At 49.2% G+C, this 21,655-nt stretch overlaps 1 protein-coding gene across 2 annotated transcripts in view; it reads left to right on the forward strand.

Annotated features, from left to right (window-relative positions):
* Nucleotides 1-65: 65 nt before the first annotated feature.
* SUPT6H (SPT6 homolog, histone chaperone and transcription elongation factor) overlaps nt 66-21,655 on the forward strand; it is a 42,341-nt gene continuing 20,751 nt past the window's right edge. The window contains exons 1-17 of one of the 2 annotated variants that reach the window (XM_077311779.1): nt 66-541; nt 6,976-7,104; nt 8,486-8,641; nt 8,812-8,882; nt 9,734-9,929; nt 10,237-10,321; nt 10,718-10,994; nt 11,126-11,227; nt 12,011-12,127; nt 12,309-12,398; nt 13,392-13,534; nt 14,577-14,728; nt 16,869-16,967; nt 18,337-18,466; nt 18,569-18,719; nt 19,310-19,464; nt 20,699-20,894. In XM_077311779.1, coding sequence (XP_077167894.1) covers nt 6,999-7,104; nt 8,486-8,641; nt 8,812-8,882; nt 9,734-9,929; nt 10,237-10,321; nt 10,718-10,994; nt 11,126-11,227; nt 12,011-12,127; nt 12,309-12,398; nt 13,392-13,534; nt 14,577-14,728; nt 16,869-16,967; nt 18,337-18,466; nt 18,569-18,719; nt 19,310-19,464; nt 20,699-20,894 — 2,226 coding nt within the window. In that variant the 5' untranslated portion in view covers nt 66-541; nt 6,976-6,998. The remainder of the gene's footprint in view (nt 542-6,975; nt 7,105-8,485; nt 8,642-8,811; nt 8,883-9,733; nt 9,930-10,236; nt 10,322-10,717; nt 10,995-11,125; nt 11,228-12,010; nt 12,128-12,308; nt 12,399-13,391; nt 13,535-14,576; nt 14,729-16,868; nt 16,968-18,336; nt 18,467-18,568; nt 18,720-19,309; nt 19,465-20,698; nt 20,895-21,655) is intronic. The other variant, XM_077311780.1, reaches the window with a different exon arrangement.

Raw genomic sequence — 21,655 nt, forward strand, 5'->3', positions numbered from 1 at the left:
AAGAAAGGCACTCGGGAAGAACCTTTACGTCACTTCCGGGGATAAGGACTTCTGTCATTTCCTTTCGGCTACCTCCGCCTATATGGTCCAGCGCTTATCCGGCGCTGAAAGCTGGGCCACGCATGCCGCATCCGGGGCTTTTCATGGCCTAGCTCTTTCATATAGAGCGGCGCATGCGGCGCCTGTCCAGCCGGAAGTCCGGGTGGTCTCCGGAAGTGACCTCACCGCCGTCCATTCCCGACACGGAAGCTTAGGCCACAACATCCCGCCACGCCGGAAGCGGGGCCGCGCCGTTCTGTCCGACGGGTCCTCCGGCGCTTTTCTGCTCCCCACCCCCGCCGGGGCCGCGCCGCAACGACGGTCTGAGGGAGCGAGGCCTCCATTTTGCCTCCCAGAGGCCGGGCCGGCGCCTGCGAGGAGGGAGGCCGGGAGAGCGAGCAAGCCGAGCCGAGGCCTAAAGAGCTGCCTCCCTCTTCCACTCGGGGAGGGAAGGAGGAGGAGGCGTCGTCGTCGTAACTGCGGCTGGGCGCTGCGGGTCCAGGTGGGTGAGGCCTACACGGCGAGGGGAGAAGGTTGGAAACATCCGCAGGCCGGGGAGGCTCCCAGACCGGCCCTAAAGGCCGTGGCGTGTCCTCCCTCCCTACATTCCTCCTTTCGCAGGCCGTCCGCGGAGGATCGGGGGCCGCCTCCTCCCCCCCCCACAACCCGGTCTCAGGAGGGTGTCTGAGCCGATCCTCGCGTTCAGCCCGTCGCTGTCTGGGTCGAGGTCCGAGGATGGGCGGGCGGACGCCCTGCTCTCTTGGGGGGGGGGGGGCTTCGCCGCGGGCCTGGCGCATCTCGCTCTTCAGGCTGCCCTGGGCCGCAGTGGCCATGAGCTCCGAGCATCTCTGCTGGGATACGGCAAGATGTCGGCTGGGTCTGGGAGGGATTAGGGCAGAGGCTGCCAGCTAGGAGTCCATGCTCCAGTCGCCTCCCCTCTGCAGAGAAAGATCTTGAGAAGCTGGCGTAGACTCTAAAAGAGTGGGAGGGCTTCATGTTTTTAAATGCTACTTTCTGTGGGGGGGGGGGGACCTTGGATATAGAAATATTAAAAAACACAACATAAAAATCTTTCTCCCAGGTTGGGTTAGTTTTGTATTAACATGCAGGGCTTTGTACCATGTCAATTTCAAACTCTGCTTTCTTGTCCTTCCATACCCTCTATCAGGGTTTGAAATCTAAGATGCACCTCTACCACTCAGCTCTTAAGCCAGGAGTGGCTGGCTCATGGTAATTGTAGTCCATTTGGCCACCCCTGATTTAAGAGCTGAGGTTTTAGAGGTGCTTCTTAGATTTCAACCCCCTGCTGGTAGAGGGTCTCAGTTCAAGTATGTGGATTGGCTAGGAGGCAGAGTTTGATGTGGTAGAATGAAGTGTGTGTTAATACAAAGCTAACACAACCCGGGAGAAAGATTCCTATCTAGCCCCTTTTTATGCTGTGCTGGATTTGTGTGTCCAAGGCCCTCCTTGCAGAAAGTATTTAAAAACATAACCTCTTCACACAGAAGAATCTGAGGAAGAGTGCTTGCACTCGAAAGCTCATGCCTTGAATAATTCTTTGTTGGTCTTAAAGGTGCTACTGGACTCTGATTTTGTTGTGCTACTTTAGACCAACATGGCTACCCACTTGAATCTCTTCATACAGAGTCTGTGACAGCTTCTCAAGATGTTTCTAAAGAGAACAGGAGCATGAATTCCTAGTTGGGAGCCTCTGTTCCAATACCTTGCAGATACAGCAAGCAGCTTGCTGAGAATAAGAGGGATCTGAGGTTTGCTGGGCAGGGGATGGTTGTTGGCAGTCTCACCTCTTAAGTGAAAACTGTATTTTTGCCCATAAGAAGTAAAGAACTTGCCAGGTGGGACATGGAAAGTTCAAGCAACCCCAGTTGGGAATTGGTATTCTGGTCCCTCCCTGCAAAAGTACTTCTTGTGTCCTTTCTGGGATGCCGTAGAAAGCTGCAGGGATGAGTCAGGATACTGATTCCCCAGTGATGGTTCTACACTACAGCATAATTCTGCCAGGCTGTGTGAGTTCTGTAGGTCTTGTATTGTGTACTCCATCCTTGTATACTCTTGGGCTTGTGCTTAAAAAATCTTTGTAACTGCACCAAGGTTTTCCTGTCTAGAGCAGAGAAATCAGAGCCTTACTCTAAGGCTGCAGCTCTGTTTTCAAGTTCAGGGTTGCTTGAATATTTCTCCAGCTGTACTGATGTCTGAAAACGCCTTGATGCTCCACCCTTGTCCAGGCAGGGCTCCTAAGAGCTCTGCATTGTGACTGCTGGGTTGTGGGAGATCAGGCTTGTGGGAATTTCAAAGCAGCTTTATGTTCTGTATCTGATTTCACTATCCAGATCAGGGAGGTGGCTTGGATTAGGTGTTTTATGAACAAAACACATTGCCTCTGTCAGAAGACATTACTTTTAATAACATTTTTCTCAAAATGATTGAGAGCAAAAACATGTCACTTATAAGGATAAAGGAAGCAGAAATATAATAATATATATAGTACATGAAAACTCAGCTGAACTAGGAAGCAGAAATATAATAATATATATTTCTGCTTCCTTTCTTGTGGGGATTAAGCGTAGTGCATTTGAGGATTAAGCCTGTGAGAGTTGCAGGCAGATAATACGTTGGTGAAATCTTTGGGCATGAGTTGCAAGATGCCTGAACCTTCCATGGCAGGCATAGATGGAAATTAATCGCTGTGTTTGTTCATTGTATCTAATCAGACAAGTGTGAATCCCTTCTCCTCTTGAATGATTGGGTTGTGTGTAGAATTTGGATTCATGAACTCTTCTTTTCCTTAGCCAGTAAGTTGCATCAAGAATTGCTTGTGTTTTGGACTGGCGTAGGAGGCATGACTGTTTTGGATCAGAGTGCATCTCACAGAGTGGGCTATGGTACATGAAAACGCAGCTGAACTAGGAAGCATCCAGTTCAAATTTCACCCAGTCTTTCACCGCATTGGGGTTGCTTTGCTTTCCTCCCCAACCATCTGCTAGACGGCTGCCTATTCTGAGAATAATGTATACAAAACACTAAAGCATTCTTCAGATACTTTGTATTTGAAGGACTGCTGATAGTCTAAGAACTGAACTGTGAAGTCTCGAATTCAAATCTCTTCTTTTCCATGGACTCACTAGGTGGCCCATAGATTAGTATGGAAGGTAAATCTCATATCATAGAACCATAGAGTTGGAAGGTATCTCCTGGGTCATCTAGTCCAACCCCCTGCACTATGCAGGACACTCACAATCCTGTTGCTCATCCACTGTCACCTGCCACCCCCTTGAACCTTCATAGAATCAGCCTCCATCAGATGGCTATCCAGCTCTGTTTAAAAATTTCCAAAGATGGAGAACCCACCACCTCCCAAGGAAGCCTGTTCCTGTTCTCAGGTACCTGACACAGTAATTACTCAGACAACATGTGAATGCTTTGAAAGCCTTTAAATCAAGTACTTACCTACATGTTACAATGAACTTAAAAAGTAGACATTCCTCAATGCAATTATCCTAATAAGGTGGCTCCAGGTGAGCAGAAGGTTGGGGTGCTCTTGAACCCAGACCTATTGTTGGATAAGCAGGCAGCAGCAGTACCCAGGAATACCCTCTGTATGCTTCAACTGATTGGCTGGCTAGAACCTTTCCTAGGTAAAAATGATCTGTCCACTGTAGCTCATGTCAACATTCTGTGTGATGCAGTGGTCAAAACCCAGATGCCTTCAGAAGGTCCACCAGCGGGACCAAAGAAAAAGTTCCAATGCTGCAGCCAGGATGTTGATGGGAGTGGCTCATGGGAACCCTGTTCCTTCCACTAGTTCCCAGTATGTTTCTGGAGACAATTTGAAGTACCCGGTGTTCACCTTTAGAGCCCTACATGGCTAGGGACCAGCACCCGTAAGGGACCGCCTACTGTCTTACAAACCAACCAAGTCTCTATGGTCATCTTCGGAGGCTCTGGTTTGGATGCCACCAATGTCTGAAATTAGGCAGGGGGCAGCCCAGCCTTTGTGATTGTGGTCCTGAAACGCAGGAATTTTCTTCCCAGAGGGATCTGCCTGTCCCCTTCTGTTGTCATCTTCCACTAGTTAAACACTCTGCTTTTTTACTTTGTTTTCCCTCCGTGATCCCTTCTTCCTGCCCAATCTTTTAACTGTTTTAAAGAATGTGGGTTTTATTATGCATACTTGTTTTAGTGGTGCACTCTAGTATTTTTGTTTATGCTACTAGTCCTTTGTTACCTCAATGGCCCTGATGAGGGCAGAGAAGGCAGGTTGTAAGTTTTGTAAATAAATTACAATTTGGGGCAAACCCAAAAAACAATTATTTGTGTGTGTGGGGGGGGGGGGGTTGTTCTTAGGAAAGTAGTGGCCTTAGTACTGTTTGTGTGTTTTTCGTTTTGTTGCCCACTTTGTGACTCAAAGGTTATAAGCAGATGGGTAAAAGCTTTACGTTGCAGTCAAGTCTTTGCGGTGTTTCCCCCTGTCTCCCTTAGCCTGTCAATCCTACTACATGAGATGGCTGTTTCTCCCCAGCTCCCATTTGTGGTTTGCTTAGCTGCATCATCCGGCTCTGGCAATGCTCTGATTCCTTTTATTTATTTAAAAATATTGATGCGTCTGCCTTTCTCCTGAACATCCTGGGACCCGTGCCCATTTTCCTCAGAGACGATGCTGGCTTCCTGTTCTGCTTTCTGTACAGGAACACATTTGCTTGCCCAGTTGCATTTGCTTCTCGCTCTCTGTTCTGATCAGGACTTCTTTGGGGGAGAGGCTGTGGCTGAGATCAGAACGGCTCAACCTTAGCCCAGGACTCTGGCTCTGCCATGAAAGTTCTCCAGCCTCCACACCCTTGAAAGAAGGATAGAATATACAATGCGGCGAGGCAACGTGCTGAGTCCATCTCCCGCCTGTGGGAAGCATTTTCTCCTGGCTATGCTTTATTATATTTATTTATTTATTTATTTTAGAATTATTTCCTGCCGCTCCCTGGGTAGTCTCGTGGCGGGTGACAATTATCTAAAAAAACCCAATTAAAACCGCATTAAAAGACATTAAAAATCATACCATAACATGGCAGTAGCCAATCACAATCTACTCTCACCTACCAAGGTGATAGAGAATGGGGGGAGGTGATGTATACTTCAGACCCCCCCGGGGGGGCAATGCTCTACCTCGCAGACACCAGCCTCAACCATAAACCTGGCGGAAGAGCTCCATTTTACTCACAAATCCTGCAGGACCCGCAATTTGGTTTTCCAAAGCAAGAGATGTTCAGAGGTGATTTGCCATTGCCTGGCCTCTGCATAGCGACCCTGAGCTTCCTTGGCGGTCTCCCAACTGAATGCAAGCCCTGCTTAGCTTCCAAGATCTGCTGAGGTCTGGTTAGCCTGGGCCATCCAAATCAAGGGGAAAATTTTCGAGCCCTGATTTACATGTGAACTGCTGGGTACATGAATACAGGAGGCGGGAGTATCTGGTTGCTCACAGTTCTCTTAGAGTCACAGTTCTTTTAGAGCTGTTCTTGCAGTGCAGTTCTCACAGGGCTCTCTCAGCCCCACCTACCTCGCAGGCATCAGTTATGGGGAGAGAAGAGACAAGGTGTTTGTAAGCCACTTTGGGACTCCTTCAGGTAGTGAAAAGGGGGTATAAAAAAACCCCAGCTATCGTCAACTAAAGACCAAGGGAAGAATTCCAGGAGCAATGGAGCTTCTTGGACTATCTTGCCAAATGAAGCTTGGAACAAGCAAAGAAAAGAGACTACAGGAAGTCGAGGGATGGGGGTATACTGTAACCAAAATATATTTGTCTTCTTTTCTGTATATCTTTATTTTTTTTAAAAATCCGTAAAAAAAACGCTCTTCTTTTTGCCCATTGTGCTCTTTGATGGGCAGCTGCATCTCTCAGCAATGCATCGTATCTGCATTTAACTTCCAATCTTCTTAGAGGTTAGTAGGTTTGAGATCTCCACAGCAAACCTTTGAAATATCCACTGAGAAGTGAGGCTTAGGGCTCTAGTAATACTGGACGAACAAGAGAGCGTGCTTGTTCTAAGTCACAACGCCTGGCGATAGAGAGCAAGGTGCTGGATAATTGGTGTTTGCTTGTGTCTGCGGAAGACTGCCTGTTTGATAATGGGCCTATGGTGAGGGTTATGATCGGGCACGCAGAAACAGTAGTGAAATATGCAGTTGTACACGGGTGCCGTGGATTTGCTGTCTGAATGGTGCTGCATGTATTATTTGTTTATTTGGCTGCATTTCTACCTCGCCTTTCTCTCCAGTGGGGACCAAAAGTGGCGTCCCTCCTCCATTTTCTATCCTCGCAGCAGCCTTTGCCGCGCCGTTCCAGAATGGAGCACAGACTGTTCTGGCGAAGTCCTTCCTTGCCCTTTGTACTAGGCCACCAGGTTTATCATGAGCAAGGGTTTATCATGAGCAATGCTTTGATTGGCTCCCTTCGCAGGCTCAAGCAACTAAAAGCCAGCAAGCACACCTATTGCACAGTCTCAAACCTGCCTGCAAGTCTCGTGAGTCGTTTGCCAGCAAACAAATCTCTGGGTCATCTCATTTCGATAAGAGTCACCAAACCATGTGAATTCAACGGTTGGATTTGTGGCAAAATCCTTGGCATTCCCCAGCCACATTGCCTCATTCGGCCTTGAGAGCCTGTTTGTGACGGTCATAATGTAATGCTGTTTCAATGCAGTTGTGAGAGAAAGCATGGTAACTGTTTGCTTTAACCGTTAGGACTGCACTAGTGGAGTATTGACGGAGATGCATCATGTTCCTCCAGGGCTTTCTGTGGCCTTGGACATTCTTGGAACCCTGCTTGCTGCCCTTCTACTCCCTTCAGGTGTTGCAGCTGGGGATGGAGGGCAGGGGAACCTCTGTCTTGTATCTCTTCAACCTCTGCTTTTTCCACTTCCCCAGACAGTTTTTCTACCACTGAGGCCATGTCTGACTTTGTGGAGAGCGAAGCCGAGGAGTCTGAGGAGGAGTACGATGAGGATGGAGCAGTTGTTCCCAGGGCCCCGAAGAAGTTTGTCGAGGAAGAAGACGGTGAGTTGGCTTCTTTTCTCTTCAGTGGCTTGCAGATGTTCAGCCAGTAAGCATCCGTGACGTCCTTCTAACAATCTGCCCCAAAGGTCAGTAAATGTAAAATCCACGCTGTCTGCTGGCCTCTGAAAGCAGCGTGTAGCGTATTTATTTACTTAGTACAATTTTATCCCGCACTTCCTCCAAAGAGCTTACAGTGGCGCACATTGTTCTTTCCTCTTCTGATTTATCCTCGCGACGACCCTGTGAGGAGAGCGATTAGTCTGAGGTCACCCAGAGTAGGGATTTGAAGTTGTGTCCCGTTCTGCATCTGGCAAGTTGGGCAGCCAGGCTCAAGGGGTGCAGGGTGACAGGAACAAGTAGGGCCGGATCCAAGGGCTGAGGCTGGATCTGGAGGCTAGGAATCACACCCAGGGGCAGGCAGGACCTGCAGAGCTGGCACTTGGCAAGAAGCTACTCCAGACTGAAACACCTGGTCAACAGAAGGTGCTGAGCCAGCAAAGAATGAGACAGCAGGGGATAATACAGGAAACTGAGAGCTCCACCCTTTCCTGTAGCTAAGCTCTGAAGAGTTGCATCTTCTTCCTGAGAGAGGCTGGAGGCTGGGAGGCTCCAAGCTGCCTGGTGTGCTTGTCTGGGGCAGGTATTGTCTCTGACCTTCCAACCTGTGTGTTCCTGGGGGGCACCCTGGAGGTGAAAACACAAAGCTGAATTAGACTCTTGGCCCATCAAGGTCAGAATTGTCTGCTCAGACTGTCCACAGCTCTCCAGCATCTGAGAGGTCTTTTCTATCACCTGCTATCTTGTTCTTCTAACTGGAGATCCCAGGGATTGAAACCGGGGCCTTCTGCATGCCAAGCAATCACTCCTACCCTGAGCCATGGCCCCTCCCCAGCTGGAGGTGTACAGGTTCACTTTGGGCTCCTGCTCTGTTGGTGCCAATACCAACAGGTGAAGTGTGGAGTCGTTTCCAGAGTGCATGACGTTGTGGGCACAGCAAGGGCCACAAGGATCTGCTCATCTTCCCAGATGCTTGACCAGAGCGATCCTTGTCCTTCAGTTGAGCTTTAAGGCATCACGAGGCTCTTGGTTGAGAAAGTTTTCAGTACATGTTGTAGCTATAAATACACCAGTGTCTGAAGGGATGCGATCCCAGCCAGTTGTCCGGGTCAGAAAAGCCATTTACTTTGCCATCCACCTGCTATTCCGTCCACAAGTCAGAACGCATATCTCGTCTTTCAGGTCAATGATGCTGCTCCCTGGGACATTGAGGCCTGCAGAACAAATCCCTCCCACCACTGCCCCTGAAAAGCATCTCTTTCCCTCATGCCTCCTTGCAACATCATCTACCCAGTTTAATTTTATCTCGCTCTTCTGCTTTCAGATGAGGAAGAAGAGGAGAACCTGGATGATCAGGATGAACAGGGGAACTTGAAGGGGTTCATTAATGATGACGATGATGAGGAAGAGGAGGAAGAGGAAGAGGCCAGCGATTCGGGAGACTCTGAGGATGATGTCGGTCATAAGAAGAGGAAGCGCAGTAAGTATTGGGCAAGGGTCAGTGGGCTAAGTTTTGGGGGCAGGAAAAGGGTTGCCAGCTAGCCTTAAACTCACCCTTTATGGTGGAGACTATGGTCTCTTTCCACCTCCCCCCCCCCCCGGGCTTCCTTGTTTGGGCAGATGCTGGCCGTTCGACCTTTCTCTCAGCAGATTTTGATGACCGCCTCGAGGATGACGATTTCGACCTCATTGAAGAAAACCTGGGTGTCAAAGTTAAACGAGTGAGTTTGGAACTCCCCAGTGATTTCCCTGCTGCTCTCGATGCAGGAGCACAGAAGGGTTATGAAAGCGGCGAGCCTTGATCAAAAGAGGGCTCACTAGTAATTGGCCAGCTCTACTCTTAGCGGGCATGGAAGGTATGACCTCGTGCTCGCTGCAATTTAAGGATGGTGCAATATGGCCTGGGTGCTGCTGGACCAACATTCACCCTCGGATGCCTAGCTGCCTTCCTGCTAGCCAGATCCGCAGGGACATCTGCTACAGGCAGTCCTATCAAGGACTGAGAGGTTGGTGAGGCTCTAAGCCAGGGTTTCATGAAACCCTGGGGTTTCTCAACAGCCCTGGAAGGGTTTCTTGAATGGGTGGGAGTTAATTAAGTTTAATCTGTTTTTTAAATTTGTTAAACTTTTATCACGTGATAATGTCGACCCACCCATCCCTCCCAAAATGGCCAAGGACGGGCCTGGATGGGAAGGGGAAGGGGGCCCAGTGAATGTGTACGTAACTATGCTTCCCAATCATATTCTGCACAATTGCACCTCTTCTGCGGTTTCTGGCAGCCTGAATAATTTTTCAGGGGTTTCTCAACAGTAAGAAAGTTGAGAGAGGCTGCTCTAAACAGAACCACTTTCTTAGCCACATGTCTTCCTTGTGCACCTCCTCCTGGAAGTGGAATGAAGAGTTCTCAGCCAAGTATTCGGACCTCATTGGCCAAGGAATTTTAAACAAGCCAAGAGGGTTACAGAAGAAATTTTTCCTGGGGGGAGAGGAAGGGTTGCCCCTCAAAGGTAGTAGGAAATGTACAACTCTGTCTCAAGAGCTTGGAGAATCAACAAGATGTGCCTCTTGGCAGCAAAAATTCAGGCGGCTCCGGAAGATGTCAGACGACGAGGATGACGAAGAGGAAGATTACGGGAAGGAGGAGCATGAGAAGGAAGCCATTGCCGAAGAAATCTTCCAGGATGGGGAGGGAGAAGAGGGGGTCGATACTGTCGAGGGTCCTATTGGCCCCGCTGACGATGAGGAAGAGGAGGAGGAAGACGAGTCTGGTAAGTATTTTCAACGCACAGGGTTCTGCGTGGTACTGGGATGCTGGTGACATGGCAGAGAGGGCCACGAAGGGACCCTGAGTCCATCCCCCACCACACACGGGTTGAAGAATCTGGCCAGTGGGTTTACAGGCAGAATCCAAATGTATTTAGGGTGTTGTTCCCTCCCCTCCAGTAGGTAGGCACAAACACCTCTGCATCCCTTATTGGTCATGGGCCAAAACATCATCAGAGCTCGGAATTTCCCAAAACGGGAAGGCAAGTGCCGTCTTCCGGCCACCCTAGAAATTTGGCTTTCTTTCTCCAGACATCGACGACTTCATTGTTGACGATGACGGGCAGCCTCTGAAGAAGCCCAAATGGAGGAAGAAGCTCCCCGGCTGTACAGACGCGTAAGTCCGAGCAGGGAAGGTTGCGGCTCTCTCCAGTCATTGGCAAGGGCTGTCTGTGGAGTGGAAGCCCCCTTCTGTGCCAGAGCCTGGGGATTCTGACTGCCATGCGAGAGACTCTTCTGGGAAGAGGGCGGGTTCACCTTGGGGTTGGATAGTTCTGGGCAGCTCCTCCTTGATAAGGTGTGCCATGGGCAAGGTTCCCTAGAGCAGGGGTAGTCAAACCTGTGGTCCTCCAGATGTCCATGGACTACAATTCCCATGAGCCCCTGCAAGCATTTGCTGGGAGGGGCTCATGGGAATTGTAGTCCATGAACATCTGGAGGACCACAGGTTGACTACCCCTGCCCTAGTGCACCAGCAAGACCAAGTCCCAAAGTCTCCCTTTGCTTTCCCCAGCGCTTTGCAAGAAGCTCAGGAGATCTTTGGGGTGGATTTTGACTACGACGAGTTCGAGAAATACAACGAGTACGACGAGGATCTGGAGGAGGAGTACGAATACGAGGCCGACGAGGCGGAAGGCGGTGAGACTCGCGTCCGAGCCAAGAAGGCCACCAAGAAGCGGGTCAGCCGCCGCAGCATCTTTGAGATGTACGAACCCAGCGAGCTGGAGAGCAGCCACCTGACAGACCAGGACAATGAGATTCGGGTGACGGACATGCCCGAAAGGTTCCAGGTGAGGAGCTCAGGCCGTCTCCCTGCCTGCTTTTGTCTCCTGGGTCTTTCGACTGCTGCATGCGCGGGAGATGGTTCCGTGGGCCTCAGAAACAAGGCTCACCTCTTGCCTTTTGTCTTCCCTTCTCCCAGCTGCGCTCTATCGCTGTGAAGAATGCCGAAGACGATGAGCTGGAGGAGGAAGCGGACTGGATCTACCGGAATGCTTTTGCAATGCCCACCATCTCCTTGCAGGTGAAATTAGTTGTTGGGAAGCCATTAGAATCATAGAATCATAGAGTTGGAAGGGACCTCATGGGTCGTTAGCAAGTAGAGCTTTGTTTTGGAGTAATTTTCCCACCCCAGAGAACCCAGGGCTGTCCAGGTGGGCTCCTCTGCTCAGGTTGCAGTGGCCGATTTCCATTGTTTCCTGATTTCCTGGAGGGCTCTGTGCTTTCCTGTCAACTGAACGCAGCCGACGTTTGGGAGCTTGGCTGTCTGCCGTGAGGTCAAGCAAGGCAGAAGACCTAGTAAGGATAGCAGAGTGTGCAACATCTAATCTCTGGAGCATAGCCTCCCCAGGGGATTCTCCTGTGCTCGCCTGAAAATGAATGGCGGAGCTTTAATGCATCTCCAGTGCATTTGTACACCAGTGAATTGAGACCTCCAAGAGCAAAAGAAGGGGAGGTTAACATCTGGATTATCTGTCTCTGGCACCACGATGTCTCAAACCAGGCTGGGTGAACTTCACTGGGGAAATCTCCTCACGGATCCTTTCTGCACTGGAGGCTTTGTGCTGGGCTTCAGGCTGGAGTTTGTGTCAGGGCAGGTTGCCCTGCCTCTTTCTGCTCCTGCACGGGGGGAGCATTTGGCCCAATGCACTTCTTCCGCCCCAGATTTGTGCTCCTGCATTGGGAGCCAGGGCAGCGAAGTTCTCAGTGCAGAAACAGTCACAGCAAGGCTAAGCAGCAAGCATCAGTTTGGCAGGAGTGGCAGCAAGAAGCTGTCCCCAAAGCCATCTTCTTCTCTCTCTCCTAGGAAACCTCAGATTTCTCAGACCGCAGTCAGGCCGGCAGCAGCTTCAGCCGCAAGGGCCCCAGCACCATTCAGAAGATTAAAGAAGCCCTGAACTTCATGCGCAACCAGCATTTTGAGGTGAGTCTAGATGCAAAGACCCAAGCTCTTTTTCACACAGCTGGGGAAGAGCCACGGGCCCCTCAGGAGAACCCAATGTGCATTGAGTTGGGGCTCTTCCCACATACCTTCCTCTCCCTCACCAGAGAGTTTGGCCTGGCTGGGAGCACAGGCTATACCATTGCTCTCTGATCTATCCCAGGTCCCCTTCATAGCCTTCTACAGAAAGGAGTATGTGGAACCAGAACTGAACATCAATGACCTGTGGCGTGTTTGGCAGTGGGACGAGAAGGTGAGCATTCGCCTGGCAGCAAGAATTGGTTGGTGAGGGTGAATGGAGGTGCTGCCCAGTGTGCCCAAGGAAGGAGCAAAAGAAAAGCACATTATGGGAGCCAGCTTGGTGTATTGCTTAAGAGCAGCAGCTTCTAATCTGGCAAGTCAGGTTTGATTCCCTACTCCTCCACATGCAGCCAGCTGGGTGACCTTGGGCACAGCCCTGCAAAGATCAAGAAGAAATAGTGGTGATATTTTTTATTTTGCAGCTACACCACTTTGAATCTACCGTGGGGCAACTTTGGAACACAATGGTCATAAGAATATAATATTTTCCGTTCTGGATAAGATAAGATCATCTAGAATGTATGGTCTAGTGATTAAGAAGTGGCGGCTTCTAATCTGACAAGGCAGGTTTCATTTCCTGATCCTCCACATGCAGCCAGCTAGATGACTTAGGGCTAGTCATAGCCCCGATAATGCTGTTCTCACTTGAATAGTCCTGTCTGGGCTCTCTCAGCCCCACCTACCGAACAGGGTGTCTGTTTGGGGGGCAGGGAAGGAAGAAAACTGTAAACTGATTGGAGACTCCTTTGGGTAGTGAAAAGCAGGATATAAAAACTCTTTTTAAAAGACAGTAGGTTGCTTTCTTCAGACTGGGGGTGCCAAACTCGTTTCCTTAATGACTCAAAAAGGGTCTTCCTGGAGATGGGCCATGTCACCATCAGGGGACCGTAACAGTGTGAGTGTACGCTTCAGGGCATGCCTGTGGACGGATCCAGCTCTACCCGTTCTAGCCCATCAATAGCGTTCACTGTTTGTTTGTTTTTTTCCAACTAGAAAGAACTTGATTGGAAATGCCCCATGTTTCCAAACTTTGCACTTGCAACCTTTTTGGACCTCTCCACCCCCGCCCTAGTAACTTCGCTGTTCTCCTGCTGTGCCGTTAGAAAGGAGCGCAGAGAACAGAACTCGAAATCAACCACCTTTGCTCTCCGCTGTTTTATTTCAGTGGACCCAGCTGAAGATCCGTAAGCAGAATCTGACTCGCCTCTTTGAGAAAATGCAGGCTTACCAGTACGAACAGATCTCCGCTGATCCAGACAAGCCCCTGGCTGATGGAATACGGGCCCTGGACACCACTGATATGGAAAGGTACCCCCACACACACATGCATGTTCTCTCAGCCTTGTTATGCTATTGCAAGCAGTGTGCTGCTGTCATAGGGAAAACCCATAGAGAGGAAGCTTAACTGCCCGGAGTTACGACACTTGCTTTAACCTGTGCTTGATTAGCTGTGTCTCTTGAAGCTTTTCCTCTGCCCCATAAGTGATACTTGCTGAAAAATATGAAATATTTCTGGATATCTTTTTAGAAATATATAGCAGGAAAAGGGCTTTTTTTTTTTTTACTGCATAGCTAAGAATAGCAGCAAGGTGGTTCAAGAATGCACTTTTAACCGGTATTAACACTAACCCCCACTTCATAAATAGTAACTGTTTTTAATGCAAGCTTCCTTCACCTAGAGATATGGGTTCTGAGCAACAGAACATTTAACACTAGACAGACGTCCTGTCCTCTCCTCAGATCTAGATAGGGTATCTCCATTGCCAGTGAGTATTTTATCAAATAACAACTCTCCATCTGGATCAGCAGCAGAGTGGCAGAGAGAGGGAGAGAATCTATCAACATTTCAAAATGGAGATTCTAGTAGACGCCTGTCCATAATACTGTCCCACCTGAATACCCTCTCCCCTAAAGTGTACCTTGGTCTGTTCTGTGTTGCCTTTTCACTGGGTGCAGAGCTTTTTCAGGTTTGGCAATGCTGGGAAAAGACTGCTTGAGCAGTTTAGAGAGCAAGAACCCTTGGAATTTGTCTCTCCCCCCCCCCCCCCAAACACACTCAGAGACAAGCTGTGCAAATCAGCCTTTTTCAGGTGGTGTTTGCCAGCTGGCATTTGTATGTTACCTGCAGCATTTTGTCTTCTGCTGGACAGCTGACAACTCTTGATGACCATGAATTTGTTCTAATTATCAATTAGTTCCCCCTTTTAGGTATTGTATGTGTGACTGACTATGACAATTTTTGAGGGATTTTTAATGGGCTGCTTTTTAAAGCGGCTTCATGAATGGATAGGTGGGATGTAGATTTTGAGAGAATAGGATGCCAAAGCGTGCCTGCTTTCTGTCCTGCAAGGCTGAAGGATGTGCAGTCCATGGATGAGCTCAAAGACGTGTACAATCACTTCCTGCTTTACTACGGCCGAGACATCCCCAAGATGCAGAACGCGGCCAAAGCCAACCGCAAGAAGCACAAGCGCGTCCGGGAGGATGGAGAAGAGGAGGAAGGTTTGCATTAAGCTCTTTACCGCCTGTAGGCAGCTCGGCTTCAAAAGCTTGTGGGTGGAGTGTCCTTCCTTGGAGACGGGGCAGGTTCATGGGTAGCACGACCAGCCTTGGCAAAAGTGCAAGTGACAGATTCTGTGTATTGCCTTATCTATGGTGGCCGAGATTAGTGGTCCCCAACCTTTTTATCATAGGGGACCGGTCAACGTTTGACAATTTTACTGAGGCCCCAGGGGGGGTAGTCATTTGCCGAGGGACGCCACAGCCGCCTGAGCCCCTGTTCCACTTGCTTTCCCGCCGGAGTCCCTGACTTCCCGCTGCCAGCTGGGGGGGGGCCCTACCAGCAGGAGCTGCGCAGTGCCATGCTGAGGGGGAGCCCCAGCTATGGCAGCCACCAGAGAGCACCACAGGTGAGCCAGCAGCAGAGAGGCAGGGCAGCCCCCGAGGCAGCAGCCAGGGAGGAGGACGAGGAGGAGCCGCAGCCCGGTACCGACTGATCCACAGACCAGGATCGGGGGTTGGGGACCACTGGCCTAGATCACAAATGTCACCCACTGGGCATCACCGTTAGGCACGACAAGCTACACCCTACTGGTCACCATCCAACCGTGATCCATGCACCGGTCACTTCCAGACTACTATAACTACTATAACTTGCTCTTATGCAGGGCTGCCCTTGAAGTTGCTCCAGAAACTCCCAACTGATCCCTAAAACAGCAGCTCGGGTCCTTACTGGGACCCAGTGGAGACACATATATGACCCGTGTTCTCCCAGTTGCACTGGCTCTAGATTAGAGACATAAGGTTCAAGGTTTTAGTTTCACTTTCAAAGCCCTAAGTGGTGTGGGACCCTCATATCTATGGGACCCCCTCTTCCACTACAACCCTCCCCCCCCCCAAACAGCATTGAGATCAAGCGTTCAAAATATGCTCAGGATCCCCAGCCCTAGAGAGGTAAAACTGGCCTTGACCAGGGGCAGGACCCTAGCCTGGTGGAACGCTCTGCCTGATGAGATCAGGGCCTTGGCAGGACCTCAAACAGTTCCTCTGGGCCTGCAAGACAGAACTGTTCCGCCAGGCTTATGGTCGAGGCCTGGGAATAACATCAAGAAAACACTGGCCTCCAGACCCGAAATCCACCCTATGAACTTAACCCGCCAATAACCAATCAGCCCCCCAGGCGGGGGCTTCTAAGTGGTTTTAAACTCTAAATTTAAACTATACTTTTGATTTAAATCTCTATGTGCTATATTTAATTTGTCTGAATTTGATGCAATCCACCCTAAGCCTCCAGAGAAGGGTGGAATAAAAGTGTAATTACAAAAAACAAATTAAAAACTAAAAACTCCCAGGCCCCTTTATTTCATCTTGTTTCTCTCTTTTCTCCCTCCGCCCACTCATTCACAGGAGAGCTCCTATGCCTTGTTCACACATGCAAACCTGTGGCCAAGTGCTCTGAAAGGCTTTGTGCTTTCAAGCTGCTTGCAGGTGCTGGCTTTTAAGGCTGCTTCTCATGAAAAACTGCCCTGCATATAGCAGAGAGAAGGCTTCTGCTCCTCTTTCGCTTGCCAGGCTGGTTCTCTCTTTGCAGGGACTTTGAACAGAGGGGAGCATTCCAAAATGTGGCCTTCCACTGGCAATCTATCCCACCCCTTCACATCTTTAGTCTGTCTGCCTGTCTGTCTATCATATTTGTATACCACCCTCCCCTGAGGCTCAGGGCGGTTCACATGCAACATAAACAATACATAGAACTTTGTTTCTTCATAATATAAAAGTGTACTATAGCAGTAATAACAGTAACAACTATAACTGAAAGTAACAGTCTAATTCATAATAGTACAACAGGTCCATGGTTGAGGTGTATGGGTTCTTGGGATGGAGGTTCAGGGGCCTTGCAGATGTTATTGATTCCCGTTTTAGCTCTTCCACCTCATCCCCATGTAATCCTCTTGCATTCGGGAACCACACTGCCAAGGAAACGTTAACCATGAGTTTGCTGGTGAACTCCCCAAAGAAGAGGCCCGACCTCTTACGATTCCCATTTCCTTTGATTCTGTGTTCTGATGCGGCTGCCTCCACAGCTTCTCCCTGTTCCGCCCCTGCCGGGTGTGTTGCCAACCATCATTTCCTGTTTTTCCAGGGGAAGGAGAGGATGCAGAGGATGACGAGCAGAAGGGCCCCGAGCTCAAGCAGGCATCTCGTCGGGACATGTATACCATCTGCCAAACAGCTGGTCTAGGTAACGGCATACATTCTCACCTGGCCTTTGGTGGACTTCTGAATTGTGTTGGCCCCATTACTGTAGGATTTGGACTTGCACCCAGCAAGTCCTTCTTTGTAGTTTTGCTTCTGCCACAGGTGTAATCTGGAAAAGGCTGGTTAAAGACTCACTCTTTCACTGTTGTCTGGGACATCTGGGAATGGGAGAGGGAGAGGGACTCAGCGCCTTTCAAAATGGGCAAGATCTCAGCATAACTGAAAAGACAGGAAAATCTCCATTAGGCCTCAGATACCTTAGAAAAATAGTCCCCCCTTCCTTTGATTTGCAAGATCAGTGAATGTTAGAAGACCCTCTAACGTCAAGACAAATGTGTATATACTAAAAGAACAACCGGTAGATGTTTTATATGTTTATTTGAAAATGCATCGTATCGCTGGCAAAAACTGACTTGTAAAAACTCACTTTTCATCTCAGTAGTAAGGCAAAAGATCTTTTGAAAAATGGGCAGTTGCCTTTTTTCTTCCCGAGGAGTCTCTTGTTAACCTGTTACAGTTTCAAATTCCGAAGGAAGTTCCGTGGACTCAGCCCAAATTTAGTGCTTCGAAATGCTGATTTCTGCTATCTAGATTTGAAAATACTGAGCAGGCCTGCGCAATTTCTCTTACCTTGCCTAGTTTATTATGAAGCATGCACTGACCGTCGTAATTTTCCTGTTCTATAATAATAATAATAATAATAATTTGGTAATAAGTGACAACTGGCTCATGGCCATCCTAGGACTGTGGGGATTTTAGGACAAAAGTGGTCTGCCGTTTTGTATAGCAACCCAGTCTTCCTTGATGGGGGTCCCTTATGACCAACCTGGCTTAGTTTCCGAACTCTGAAACTAACTTCCAAGCTAGTCAGGACTTTTCCTTCATTTTAATTTTGCTCTTCTTAAAGGATACGCAGTAAGATCTGCAGGACGCCGAAGCCCTGCCTTGCTCATTGGGAATTTTTTCCCCATCCAATTCTTTGGTTTATATGATTCGTAGCATGCACTGCTCACGTACAATCATGTATATCTTGAGGGCTAGCAACTTTAAAAATGGATATTCTTAAGTGGCTGCATCCTGCGAGTCTGAAGCTGTCTTGTGGCCCTGGGCTTGAGCAGTCCAGTTAAGAATTGTTGAGGCACTTAACCTGCTTGGAGAAGTGTGTCTAGTTGCTGTAATTCTGTTATGAGTCCTTTGGAGAGCTGATCTTAAGATAACCCAGCCTTGCGGAGAATGTGTTGGCTGCCTTCTGGCCCCTTAGGCTTTCTTGCTAGACTTGCAACCTCAGGAAGAGACTGGCTGGCTGGAACTCAGGGGTCCCATGTGCATTCTTCCTGCGCTTGTCTCCTTAGATGGCCTCGCCAAGAAGTTTGGTCTCACACCGGAGCAGTTTGGTGAGAACCTGCGCGACAGCTACCAGCGCCACGAAACGGAGCAGTTCCCAGCAGAGCCGCTCGAGCTGGCCAAGGATTACGTGTGCAGGTAAAAGGGGGTGTGGCGGGAAAGGGAGGCCTGGCAGGGACTCACGTCTGTCTGGAAGGTGACATCCCCCTGTGCCATACTCATCCAGCTTTGCCTCTGCAGCCAGTTCCCCACCCCAGAGGCCGTGCTGGAAGGCGCCTGCTACATGGTCGCTCTGCAGATTGCTCGGGAGCCTCTGGTTCGGCAGGTCCTGCGGCAGACCTTCCAGGAAAGGGCCAAGATCAACATCTCCCCTACCAAGAAGGGCAAGAAGGTAACCGGTCCTAGGCAAACAGTTGCCCATGGATGTGTCTGCATCTGTTCATTAGGTGTAATTGCATCCAGCCTCAGCATAAGTGGGTGGGAACAGAGCCCCTTTGGATCAGTCTAGACTACCTTGCAGGGTTGAGAGGAGAAAGTAAGGGAAAGGAGACCCACATGCCACCCTGAGCTACTCGGAAGAAGGGTAGGGTACACAACTCAGTAGAAGCGGATTCTGGTCATCATGAGGCTCCTAGGCAAACTCCAGAAATGTTGTGGCTAAAATGACAGTGCAAGCCCTTGGGCAGGGGGAGTCCCCATTGCAGGGAGGCAGGCAAGTGTTATAAATGAATTCAATACATTTGTCGGTTGAAACTGGCAGAAGAATGGCTTTATGCAGGGCAATGAACAGACGGAAACAGCAAACCCTGGCCTGGCTCTCAAGAGTTCACGTACAGCTAGAGAAGAGCAGATGGGCACATTGGAGGGAGGCCCCAGGGCTAGAATGGACTGGGAGGGGGCTCTCTGGGCCCCATGCGCTCCTGGAGGTGGGCCTGAGCCACCCCTTAAAGGCTGTTCCTTTCCCCTTCCCCTCAATGGCAGGATATAGACGAGGCCCATTACGCGTACTCCTTCAGGTACCTGAAGAACAAGCCCGTCAAGGAACTGCGGAACGACCAGTTCTTGAAGATGTGCCTGGCTGAAGAGGAGGGGCTGCTGACCATAGACATCTGCATTGACATGAAAGGCGTTGAGGGGTAAGTCAAAGGGGATTTTGCAGAAACGTTGTATTTATAGCAAAGAACAAAGGATGAAGTCACTGTCAAAACATGTAGGTGTGTCACCCAGCATCCCTGCTGTTTACATTATCCTCTCCGTAAAACAAAAATCATTGGAACTGATAGCTAACTGTCCAGGGCCTAATAACATATGAAATATATGAAGCTTCTCGCCATTAAGTTGGTTCCTATTGTATGCTAAGAAACATAATGGATTTGGGGTGCTTGGTGAAAGGCTTAAAATAGTCAAGATTTGACTCCCTGACGAATCAGGATGGAGCTGTGATTCAAAGGCCTTTTGTGGATTAGCCGGTTAGTTTCTGCCAATCAATCAAAACAGCGTATCCATCCATTGGTCACCAACAACATATAGAAATACGTGGGTTAATAGGCAGCATAATGATTATATAGCCCCAGTGACCTCCATGGACATAATATTAAAATCTGTCCTAACAGATGACTGGACAAGCACATCCATGGTGTGTTATGGATGCTTCTCTGGGTGTGCTGCAGTTAGCCTGCCCACAATTTTCAGGGCCTTTGGGGTTTTTTTGTAACTCAAACAACATTAGGGGCAGTGCATGATTGCCTTTGAATATTTGCAGTGACTATCTCAGTGCAAATGATTTCTGTATTAAAAATGTGATTGGAACATCTAAACCACACTTGATTGTCCTCCCCCCCCTTTTGATTAGATACTTTGGCTGAAGCATTTGTTGCTACTAAAGTATAACATTAACAGAGGGAATACAATTTAGTTTTTTGTTCAATAAGTCTAAGTCAAAATGAAACAGGGCAAATCAGATTACTGGGTATTTAGGGCAATGGAGAATGTTCCAACTGAGATTTTTCTCTAGAGTGCCTACACGGCTGGTTCTGTATTTTGTGACACACCTGCCCCCCTCCCTCCCTGTGGTGCATTGCTATCTAGATTTTCTTTTTCCCTTGCAGCTAGGTCAGATGTTAGCCCCTTGCATCTTGAACTCATGGCATGGGATGCTGGGATGGTTTTGTTTTTGGGGAGAGTTGACCACGTTTAGAAGAGATCCTGCCCCATTAGGTCCAATTTCTCTCAAATTGAGGGCCCTGGCCCTGGTTGTTATCTTCCCCTGCCCTCATTTAGCCTTCCCCTGCCCTCATTTAATAGGCACTTTCCAGTCTCAGGTCCAAAACCTCCAGAGAGTTAGCCCTAAGCCTCAGCCTTCCCTTTCAGCTATGGCAGCGACCAGACCTATTTTGAAGAGATTAAGCAGTTCTACTACCGGGACGAGTTCAGCCACCAGGTGCAAGAATGGAACCGGCAGCGCACTTTAGCCATCGAGCGGGCCCTCAACCAGTTCCTCTATGTGCAGATGGCCAAAGAGCTGAAGAACAAGTTGCTGGCGGAAGCCAAGGAGTGTGTGGTTAAGGTGAGCGCCACCTACAGTGAAGGGGGACTAAATGCTGAGCAGCCACTTCCACCAGGAGTCAGTAGCCCAGGTGGCTTTCCAGGAAGAGGTCTGGGCCATATGCTTGGCCATGGGGCTCTTTCACCCCATAACGATGTCTTTCCTCTGCCAGCCTTTCCCCCATCCCCCAATTCTTTGGAAGCATGAATCTTAATATGCAGGATAAAGTCTTGCAAAGCAGATACTGGCTGACTGGTGGGTTTGATTTGCATAGCGCTAAATACAAAATTGGGTGCTGAACATACTTACATTTGCTATCACATATGCCGAATAATAAAAGCCTCTTTGTGGCGCAGAGTGGTAATGCAGCAGAAATGTTGTCTGGAAGCTCTGCCCATGAGGCTGGGAGTTCAATCCCAGCAGCCAGCTCAAGGATGACTCAGCCTTCCATCCTTTCGAGGTCGGTAAAATGAGTACCCAGCTTGCTTGCTGGGTGGTAAACGGTAATGACTGGGGAAGGCCCTGGCAAACCATCCCGTATTGAGTCTGCCATGAAAACGCTAGAGGGCGTCACCCCAAGGGTCAGACATGACCCGGTGCTGGCACAGGGGATACCTTGATCTTTATGCCGAATAATGGACTTTCAATCTAATTTCAGTGTCCTTTGCAATTGGGTCTTATTTCGTGAAAGGGTAAGATCCACTTGCCAATAATCACTAAAGTAAATTGAAAGAAGTGCATTCAATATATGTGAAAGTGTTCTTTCTGCTAATCTAGGGTGG

This window comes from Paroedura picta, chromosome 15, assembly GCF_049243985.1.
Source record: "Paroedura picta isolate Pp20150507F chromosome 15, Ppicta_v3.0, whole genome shotgun sequence".
NCBI lineage: Eukaryota > Metazoa > Chordata > Lepidosauria > Squamata > Gekkonidae > Paroedura > Paroedura picta.